We start from the raw sequence: 11,359 nt of genomic DNA, 5'->3' as shown, positions 1-11,359 counted from the left end.
ACTGCATATCCCATAATGCAATGTGCTTGACTTGACCATCATCTATGGGAGTTAATATCTATACTATAGCTCAGGTTTATATATTTATCATCAATGTACTCTTTTTGTTGTTCAAATTAGCGATCTATTCCCAGTTGAACATTAAGCTTTTGAAGCCTTACGTTAGCGATTATATTATAATTCACATTTATGTTGTATATACTTCATATAATGTATGTATTTATTCCACAATAACAACAACAAAACTATTTGTCGTCGCAGAGAATGATGATTGTGGGCGGAGCTTATGCCAACGACGTGACGTTTTTTGCGTGCGTCGACCAATGAATGGTCGCGCCGAACGCGCTAAATTTGAAATTCACCAGGAAACGTTGGAGGTACAGTCAGAGTCAGTCAGCGTCAGTCAGCGATCATGTTCATCTAAATTTTAGAGATTAATCTTTTTTAATGGTTCAAATTTCCTCACATGAACATTTGGTGAGCATATTTCTCATTTTCTTTCGAAATGGGCTCGATGTGTCGGTTAAAAACGAACGTTATGAACTCAACGGTAAATGACGAGGGAAAGTGTCAAACTGAAATATATTGTCGCGCGATGTCAAATTATGTCAAATTTCATCATGAATGACTTCAGAAGCGATGTCATTTTATTCTCATAATCTGTTTGTGTAATGACAGGGGTTGTGTGCTGTCATGTTTGGTGTATGAGTATCAGTTTATCTGTTTTGATGTTTATTATTATTCTGAAAACGATTAACGTTAACTTAGATAGTAAGTTGTTCAACACGGTCACAGATGAATTTAAGTTTAGATTATTTTATTAATATTCAGTATAAATATTCCTTTCGTGTGACAAATTACTTTTTAAAAATACAAATATTCCGTTTAGCTTCTTGGCTAATGGCTACTAAGTTACATATGTTTTACATATGACGTTACAAGACAGAATTAAGAAAGAAGGTTCGTTTAAAATCTATGAAATGTAAACTATAATTGTTGATCTGCTCTGTGTTATTATTAGTCTTTATATTGATAATTCCATATTTATGTGTTTTAGAGCTGTTATCACTAATACAGTTTACATGTGTCTCAAATCCTACACTGTAAAAATATATTTTCATGATTTGTTATCACAACTTTGATCTTTTGTCAAATCAAATTAGATGATTAATGTGGTTCAGATAACATGTTTTGAGTGTATGTTAATTGAAACCAATCTCCTTCATTGTATTAACTCAAATTTTTTATTTCAACGAACTCAAAAAATGTAAGGGCAACCAGGTAACTTACTTTTTTATGTTAAACCAACAATAACTTATTTATATAGCACAATTAAAACAACACAAGTTGACCAATGTGCTTTACAATGTCACACAGAAAAAAGAAGAGGTAAAAAGCATAAAATAGGCAAAGACACATAATCAAAATGTCACTGATTACAAGCTATTGATAACTAGGATGAGCAGAGTAGTGTAATGCACATTAGCATTAGCATTAGCATGTTGTGTTGATTGTCTTGTTCATCTCTGTCCTGCAGTGATGCTGAAGTTTAAGTATGGAGGGCAAGGCAGTGTTCGAGATCTGGCCGCTGGCGACTGCATCACTGTCCGCTGCGCTCGACTCAATCAGCTTCTCCAGGTGAGCGTCTGTGGCGTGACTCGGGTCTGTGGCGTGACTCGGGTCTGTGGCGTGACTCGGGTCTGTGGCGTTCGGGTCTGTGGCGTGACTCGGGACCCAAAAATTTAAATTACATGAAACATTCAAGTGACACTGAAACATCACCTGACCAGGTTAGCCGTGGAGCGTTAGTTACTATGGCGATGAAAACGCTAAAGGCCAAACTAAACCGAACTTGCGCAAACTAAACTGAAACATACTTGGCTAGCCACATAATCTGGTGTTTTTCTTTCTTTCTTTCTTTCTTTCTTTCTTTCTTTCTTTCTTTCTTTCTTTCTTTCTTTCTTTCTTTCTTTCTTTCTTTCTTTCTTTCTTTAACCAATATTTTTTTCTAACTAATCTTTCTTTCTTTCTTTTTCTTTCTTACTAATCTTTCTTTTTTTTTATTTCTTCTTTCTTTCTTTCTTTCTTTCTTTCTTTCTTTCTTTCTTTCTTTCTTTCTTTCTTTCTTTAACTAATCTTTCTTTCTTTCTAACTAATCTTTCTTTCTTTCTTTTTTCTTTTTTTCTTTCTTACTAATCTTTCTTTTTTCTTTATTTCTTCTTTCTTTCTTTCTTTCTTTAACTAATCTTTCTTTCTAACTAATCTTTCTTTCTTTCTTTTTTCTTTTTTTCTTTCTTACTAATCTTTATTTCTTTCTTCTTTCTTCTTTATTTCTTTCTTTAACCAATCTTTCATTCTTTCTAACTAATCTTTTTTCTAACTATTATTTCCTTCGTTCTTTCTTTCGGACAGTATTGCCTTCAAACTTTCTGGCTAGGCTTTTTCAAGCCAACTTAAAGTTTGCTAACAAACTTTATCTAGTTTGAATTGTTTTTTTTTAACTTTTAATAATAATACCAGCTGACAGGGCCTCTGTATGTTTACCACATTAGGTGAGAGATTTTTTTTTTCTTGTTGTTGTCAAATGTTTTGACAATCCTGCTTAAATGTCCCTGTTTGTCTGGACACAATGTTCAGAATATCGTATTTTCTTGAGCATACAAATGTTCTAATTTATTGTTCTATTTATTTTATAACATGTGACCCTGGACCACTAACACCGGTCTGGAGCCGCACGGGTATATCTGTGGCAATAGCAACTATACATTATATGGGTCAAAATTATCAATTTTTCTGTTATGCCAAAAATCATTTAGGATATTAAGATAATGTTCCATGAAGATATTTAGTAAATGTCCTACCGTAAATATATAAAACATGTATTTTTGTGAGTGAATGCAGCACAATCGTGAACATAAATGCACAACTTTAAAGGAGATTTTCTCAATGTTTACATTTTTTTGCTCCCTCAGATTCCAGATTTTGACTTTCAAGTTGACTCATGAAACCATTTGTTTATTATATCGCAATATTGACCTCAATAATCGCAATATGACATTTTCCCCAAATCGTGCAGCCCTAGGCTTCTTGGTATACAGACCCCTGTTCTTTTCTAGATGTTTGGTGTGTCTGTAACTCCATTTAAAGATGTGATTAGTGATTACCGGTATTGCATTTCTGTAAAATATAGTCTGATAGATTTGTGTTCAAACCTTCTTCCTGTTTGAAATATTGTGTGTGTGTGTGTGTGTGTGTGTTTCCAGGGGAAGTGCAGTGTGGCGGGCTCTACAGGAGTGACCAGAGAAGGACTGATCGATGCTTTGCTTCTGCTCTATCAAGAGTGCGCCACACCGGAGCTCATGAAGATCAAACATGTGGCCAACTTTGTCAATAAATGTAAGTGTCTGTTTCATGTAAGACCGTCTTAGGCTGCGTTTACACCGTGATCGGATCATAAGCCAATCAGCACACGGTGCGTTTACTCCTGTCCACATCAAGTGGCTTCTGTATCTGGATAACTGATTGGATCTCGCATTAAAAAAAAAGGATGGCTCCGGTGCAAAGTCGACCTGAAGTGGCGGGTTTTCTTTTAAAAACTAGTGCTCCAGCTTTGAGCTGTAAAAGCAACACTGGATAATTCACCTCAGATCTTGAAATTAAACAAATGGAAACAAGAACGTTCAAACTGTGAACAAACAAGTGTATTCTTTGACAGATAGTTTTAGTAACTCAGTAGCCTATGTATTTAATAATGTTTAAATGGTGTAATATTTGTGAATTTGATTATGTACTTATACATTTTCCTGCGAGTGCCGTCAGGATTACTCTCTGGTGCCGTGCACTCGCCGCGAGACTCCGCCCACACACTGTTCTGATTGGCTGTGCACTCGCCGCGAGACTCCGCCCAAACGCTGTTCTGATTGGCTGTGCACTCGCCGCGAGACTCCACCCACACGCTGTTCTGATTGGCTGTGCACTCGCTGCGAGACTCCGCCCACACGCTGTTCTGATTGGCTGTGCACTCGCCGCGAGACTCCACCCACACACTGTTCTGATTGGCTGTGCACTCGCTGCGAGACTCCGGCCACACACTGTTCTGATTGGCTGTGCACTCGCTGCGAGACTCCGCCCACACGCTGTTCTGATTGGTTGTGCACTCGCCACGAGACTCCGCCCACATGATGTTCTGATTGGCTGTGCACTCGCCACGAGACTCCGCCCACATGCTGTTCTGATTGGCCGTGCACTCGCCACGAGACTCCGTCCACACGCTGTTCTGATTGGCCGTGCACTCGCCACGAGACTCCGCCCACACGCTGTTCTGATTGGCTGTGCACTCGCCACGAGACTCCGCCCACACACTGTTCTGATTGGCCGTGCACTTGGTGTGAGACTCCGTCCACACACTGTTCTGATTGGCTGTGCACTCGCCACGAGACTCCGCCCACACGCTGTTCTGATTGGCTGTGCACTCGCCACGAGACTCCGCCCACACACTGTTCTGATTGGCTGTGCACTTGCCACGAGACTCCGCCCACACACTGTTCTGATTGGCTGTGGGTTTTGATTGATTTTGGCGCATCTCGCAGTCGCGTATAGTGTGAACATACACATTATTTGTCGCTGGAATCTTATCTCATCGCGTCTGGTTACGACACTGTGTCAGGCACACAATAATTCAACATGTCCTACTGAAAAACCAAAGGGAGCGATCATTAAATTGTTACATTACTTGTGTGTCATGGAATCAGTCAAATAGCCGTGTTTTTGTAGTATTGTGATGGTGTTGGTTTGTGTGTCTCAGATTGTGAAGTGGTGGCGGAAGTTCAGGAACTGCTCCCTGGTAAGAGGGATTTTGAGGTGAGGGGGATTGTGGGAAGGGGACACTTCTCTGAGGTGCAGGTGGTGAAGGAGAGAGCGACAGGAGACGTGTACGCCATGAAGATCATGGACAAAACCAGCCTGCGTTCTCTGGACAAGGTGAGTTACGGTGAAGCGTTATACTGTGTCCTGACCAGGACTTGGAGAAAGCTTTGAGTTGCATGTTAACATGTGACCCTGGATCCCAGAACCAGCCTGGAGCCGCACGGGTATATCTGTGGCAATAGCAACTATACATTGTATGGGTCAAAATTATCCATTTTTCTTTTATGCCAAAAATCATGAGGATATTAAGATCATGTTCCATGAAGATATTTAGTAAATGTCCTACCGTAAATATATAAAACATGTATTTTTGTGAGTGAGTGCAGCACAATCGTGAACATAAATGCACAACTTTAAAGGAGATTTTCTCAATGTTTACATTTTTTTGCTCCCTCAGATTCCAGATTTACAATAGTTGTGTCTCGACCAAATATTGTCCTATCCTAACACACACCACACATCAATGGAGAGATTATTATTTTTTCAGCTTTCATATGGTGTATACATCTCAATATCAGAAAATTGACCCGTGTGACTGTTTTATGGTCCAGGGTCACATGATAAACTAGATGAGATAAACAATGCAAATTGATGTTCTCTTGATTTGCGCTGATATTATTTACTCTAAATTAATTTTTTTTTAATAAATTTTCGCCATTTTGTTAGGAATAAAATGTTGTATAAAATCAGGAAAATTATATATGAACAAACCCCTCTGTAAAAACCTTCAGAATATAGATCAGAATGTGAGTTTGGTGAATGAGTTTTACTGAAGTGGAGATTTCAGACTCCATGTAGGAGGAAAAACTCATCGGCCTTTAAAGATATACACTGTAAATGAAATCTACAGACGCAAATGGATAAAACGCTCTAAAAGATGCAGTTAAATGTGTATTTTGGATGTTTTCTGTCCACTGAAAAACACTTTATGAAAAGCCAAAAAGCCCAAAATCTCAACTTTTTTCCCCACAACTTTTTTACTGTTTAAATCCAATTATTTTCAATTGGGAATTTCGCATCAGGCTGTAATAATTCCCCAAGAAAGCTTCACTCTTCTTTTAGTGCTTGTCATGTTTGTGTGCAACATCACTGCGTTTATATCATCACGGTGTCCTTGAGCAATAAATCTAACCTCCTGTTACTCCAGGACTATTAGCACTGTAATAAATGCATAAAAGCGTCAACAAAATGGCAGACTGAGTTAACTAGTATCTGTTGCATGCATGTCAGGATCTAATAAAGCTAAATTCTTCTTGTCTTGTGTAGGTGGCGTTCTTTGAGGAGGAGAGGACCATCCTGGGCTTGAACTCCAGTCCCTGGATCCCTCAACTTCAGCACGCTTTCCAGGACCAGGACCACGTCTGTCTGGTGAGTGACGGGAGGATATTTAAAGCTCATGGTCTAAAGCGCAGGGCGTCCGAATCCACTTTTGCTAGTTTAGCGATGGGAAAAATGGTTTTCATAGAGGCAGGAAGTAAACAGAGCGTTACTGACAGACTGGGAAGAGAGGACAATGGAGAATATGAGGAGAATAATCAACATTCAAGCAGGAAAACCTGTTCTAGTGGAGCCTGAAAACACAACATCAAGGCGTAATGCATGATGTGGCTGCATTATACTCCTTTGCCTCACCGGTGGGGCATTAATACACGCTTTGTCTGTCTTTCTAATGGATGTTTGTGATCATAGCAGGTGTTCAGTGTTCCTGTCCTGCATAAACCGTGTCTGAGTCTTTCATCTGTAGACAGCTTCAGATTGACCTGAAGATGAGGACATGTTCACTTTGCAGTTTAGATTCAGAGCTATAGAGGATTTTTCCTGTAGAGATGTTACAACATAGATATCACATCACACAGCGCTGATGTAGAAACCAGGAGCGAACAAGTTATATAAGGCTTTTCATTCCACAATCACCAACATTCACCATGGATTTAATGTAGGAACGCTAACTGAAACCATGCTAAATAAATAGCCGAATGTGTTTACATTATTCATTTTAGGGTTCGTGACTTTTAAACAGCTTTGAAGTGCTGGAAAAAGTGTCAAGCCTTGATATGTTATTTTTTATTTGTGATGACTAAAAACATTATTTGTTCATCCTTCAATGGTTGTCTCTAATTTGTAAAACTGAAAGTCTCAAGATGAGTGGCAAACAAACACTTTTTGCTTTTTAAATGTATATTTAGACATTATAGAATCAGTATTATTAAATATCAAATCATAAAGTTTTTTTGGGGGCAAATTTTGGCTAAATTTTTACTCAAGTATGAAGTAGGAAAAGTCACAAAAAGTGGAATGAAACCTATTATTATTATTTTTTTAAATGACGCTCCTTTTGTAATCGCTGAAGCTGTCGGTCAGTTCAGTGTGGAACTACAGAAGAACAATGGCACATTTAATAAGATGGGGCTGTAAACGATTAATTGCGATTAATCGCATCCAAACTAAAAATTTGTGTTTACATAATATGTGTGTGTGTGTATTTTGTATATATAATAATACACACACATGCATGTATATATTTGAGAAATATTTGCATTTATATACTGCATATATATTTTTATATAATTTATATTATATATATAAATAGAACTATTTTATATATAAATAACACATTTTTCTTAAATATATACATGCATGTGTGTGTATTTATATATACAAAAAAATTATACACAATACACACACATATATTATGTTAACACAAACTTTTATTTTGGATGCGATTAATCGTTTACAGCCCTATAATAAGAGTACAATGTTTAACATTTCAAATTGATATTGTAAAATCGATGCCATGGTTGCAGTTTGTATCACTGTGTGTATCAAATCAGCCTCCGCAGCTGAAATCCATATATGCTAATGGACGTTTTGTGGTAGACCAATCACAACAGACTGGGGCGTCTGACCAATCAGAGCAGAGCAGGCTCTCGGAAAGAATGGGCATAGAGAGACTGAATCCTTAATCGAACCGTTTCAGACACCTTGAAAACAAGAGCTGATGCAGGAGTGTGTGTAGTAAAATCAGTGTTATATTGACCTTGGATGCATTTTGGGAAACGCTCCACTGCTTCATATTTTTAGCTGAACACTGCAAAAAATGCTTTTCTTACTCAGTATTTTTGTCTAGTTTCCAGTCCAAATATCAAGATGCATTTACTAGATGAGTAAAATGCCATCAGATATTATGTCTTGTTTTCATAGGAAACCAATCAAAATGAAGTGAGTTTTTGCTTAAAAAAAACTAAACTATTTGCCAATGTGGTAAGAAAAAATTATCTTAATATTAGATAGATAATTTTGCTTTTTTTAAGCAAAAACTCACTTCATTTTGATTGGTTTCCTATGAAAACAAGACATAATATCTGATGCCATTTTACTCATCTAGTAAATGCATCTTAATTTAATAATTTTTAGATATTTGGACTGGAAACAAGACACTGCATGTTTTGCAGTGAACAAGTTTGACACATTGACACTGTAACATAATTGTTGGTCCCGTCCACACAGTTGTTATCCTGTTGTAGCGCACCCACTGATGTAACGTCACTCTTTCCCTCCAAAATAGTTTTGGCCTGAGATCAAAACATTTTTTTCTGTCGGAATATTTTCAATTGGCAAAATTTCTTAAGGATAAAAATGCAGGCATAAACATGTTTGTTTTTTGTCGCTGCATCATGTGTCACTATTTACATAATTTGTATAGTTCACTCAAGTGTTATGTTGCTTCATAAATCCAATATTGCAAAAGATCATGTTAACTATGACAGTGCATTTGCAGTTTACAGCACAAAATACAGTAGAATAAATGCATGTCTGCAACTTAAAACCGGCCTCAGATTTACACACTTTCATTTCAACATGGCCAAATCACCAACTTTCTTTGAAAAGTCGGTCTGCAAAAGCGCTATGAGTGCGAACGGCCATTTAGACGTTGATCGAGACGGACATGAAAGATGAAATGACACTAATGCTCACTTAAATCTCTTGCGTGGAAAGTCAGTCTCACATTTCCTCTAAAGAGAACATTGTGTTCTCATCTCAGTGAAGTCTCATTCATTTACATGTCTTGTGATTCTGCTTTAGACCAGCAGAGCGAACCCTCCGCATCCAATCCCACAATCCTTCACTGCGTGAAGACACTTGCATTCGCAATTAGCCAAAGAGCCTTTGATGTTAAACTAACGGTGTATTTCTGAACTGAAAATATATCCGTAATGAACGGGAGATTTGCATTTTCTTGCTGACCCTTCAGGAGTGTAAGAATCCAGCTTTTGTTGTTTAGAGAAAATATGCTGGTTTGAGCCCTGAAGCCATCAAACATACCGTCTCTGTGTTGGCATGAGGCTGAGATTAATAAACACCTGATTAAAACATTAGAGAAGTCTGGGAGAAATCCTGCGATTCAATTATTAATGAAACTCTCAGTGACATTATAGCTAAGGGTTTTACTTAGCTTTGAGGAAAAGTTCTTCATCCTGTCATCATTTACTCTTCTTTATGTCCTTCCAAACACAAAAGAAGATTTTTTTATCCATACAATGAAAGTCAATGGGGTCCAATGTGGCGTTCTTCAGAATATCTTCTTTCGTGTCCCATAGAAAATGTCTGTTCATTGTTATTATTCAGGAAGCTACTGTAAATATGTAGATATTTAAACTGACTTTAACCCTAAAAAGCCTCAGTATTATATGAAATGCACAAAAACCAGTTGCACATAATCTTCTAGGCCTAATTTTGTCGTCTGATTGATAGCTTATACTTTTATAATTAGTATAATTGCACAAACGTCCACCTTCAGCTCATGTCTTTTTGCTGTGAAATCTTTACTGATTTTTATCAAATAAACTTAAGAATAACTTCAATATTGTTAATATCTGTATTAATAGAAAAAGCATTAGTATCAAATATGATCATCAGGGTTATGAGGAAGGTTTATTTGTTCCTCTTTCAATCTATCATCATTAAATTACATTGCATTATGTTTTAAAACTACAGAGCTAAGCATTATAACAAGACATTATTATTATTAGCAGATATAGAGTGAAGACGGATATTAATATGAATTTCATGTCAGTATATGCTGTAAAAAAAATTAAGAGCTCATTGGTTTACATCAGAATTTCAAATTTTTGTCCATATAAATATCAGCATCTGCAACAAATTGCATATTTTTGCTTAGTTTGGGCCTCTGAATAAAATGTAGCTATTTTTCCTTCATATTCTCATTATTTCACATTATATTATGATCCATAAAAGCCTGATGGATCAATAACCACACCCACACACACACACAAAACATGCAATAATGATAATGTTTAAAGGTTTAATAAATTATTTAATAAAAAAAATTTTTATAGGTCAGGCTTTACAGGGTTAAGTCTCTTCAAACTATTGAAAAGATATTCACACTTTTATTGTTAATCTGCATTAGGAATGTCACAATACCATTCTGGCCAAAGGATACCAAAAAGTAGTATTTTTTGCAATTTTATACATATACACATAATTTAAAAAAGAAATTATAATTATCTCACTGAAATGTTTGCACACTCAATGTATTTGTGTTTTTATAAGGTCATTTGTTGCAATAGTCAGTAATGAATAAACGCATTAGAAGCATGAATAAAAACAGTATAATAAAGATACAAATTAAACAATGCTGTATATGTTTTCAGATAGGACTAACAGTAATATTCAAGTAAAAATACCACAGAAATTAAATAATCCAATATAAAATAACTGCAGTCATAACTAGGGACATTTTGAACATTTGAACATATAACATTTGAACATATGAATATTTTGAACATAGGAACATTCTGACCGATACCGATAATTCTTTATATTTTGAAAGCCGATATATTGGCAGATAAATCGAAATCCAAATTTATAGGCTATATGATTTTTGAGAGCCTGATTACAAAAACAAAAGTCTTACCATTAAAATCCATGTCTAATTATTAAAATCCACACAATTATTATGATGTTCTCATGATAATGTTATGAAGCCGATATGACAGATTTGCACTGAACTGTATTTTCCTTTTTTGAAGTGATTTCAATCATATTTCAAGGAGTTCATAATTATCATGTCGAACAGTGCGCATCTGAAGAGTCTCAGCTGAAGGAAATAATACATTATTTATCGGCTTTAATATATCGGACACATTTTATTATCGGGCCGATAACGATAACATTAAATATGAACATTTATTGGCCGATACCGATATGGTGGCCGATATATCGGGCATCTCTAGTCATAACTGTATAAGTTAAATATAGATTGTATATATCGGGCATCTCTAGTCATAACTGTATAAGTTAAATATAGATTGTATATATATTAGGGAAATCCCTAAAAATCACACTTATTGCAACTGTGTGTGTGTGTGTGTGTGGTTGATATTGCATTGGTGCACAGGAAGAGAGTGAT

The 11,359-nt window shown here is 36.3% G+C and overlaps 1 protein-coding gene across 3 annotated transcripts in view; it reads left to right on the top strand.

Moving 5' to 3' along the window:
• Nucleotides 1–353: 353 nt before the first annotated feature.
• The window catches only part of cita (citron rho-interacting serine/threonine kinase a), a 138,704-nt gene continuing 127,698 nt past the window's right edge, over nucleotides 354–11,359 (top strand). For all 3 annotated transcript variants that reach the window (XM_079608028.1, XM_079608029.1, XM_079608030.1), the window contains exons 1-5: nucleotides 354–477; nucleotides 1,538–1,638; nucleotides 3,264–3,396; nucleotides 4,805–4,980; nucleotides 6,193–6,294. In XM_079608028.1, coding sequence (XP_079464154.1) covers nucleotides 1,540–1,638; nucleotides 3,264–3,396; nucleotides 4,805–4,980; nucleotides 6,193–6,294 — 510 coding nt within the window. In that variant the 5' untranslated portion in view covers nucleotides 354–477; nucleotides 1,538–1,539. The remainder of the gene's footprint in view (nucleotides 478–1,537; nucleotides 1,639–3,263; nucleotides 3,397–4,804; nucleotides 4,981–6,192; nucleotides 6,295–11,359) is intronic.

Source organism: Phoxinus phoxinus, assembly GCF_949152265.1.
Source record: "Phoxinus phoxinus genome assembly, chromosome: 3".
Classification (NCBI taxonomy): domain Eukaryota; kingdom Metazoa; phylum Chordata; class Actinopteri; order Cypriniformes; family Leuciscidae; genus Phoxinus; species Phoxinus phoxinus.
This window is presented reverse-complemented; position numbering and strand designations above follow the sequence as displayed.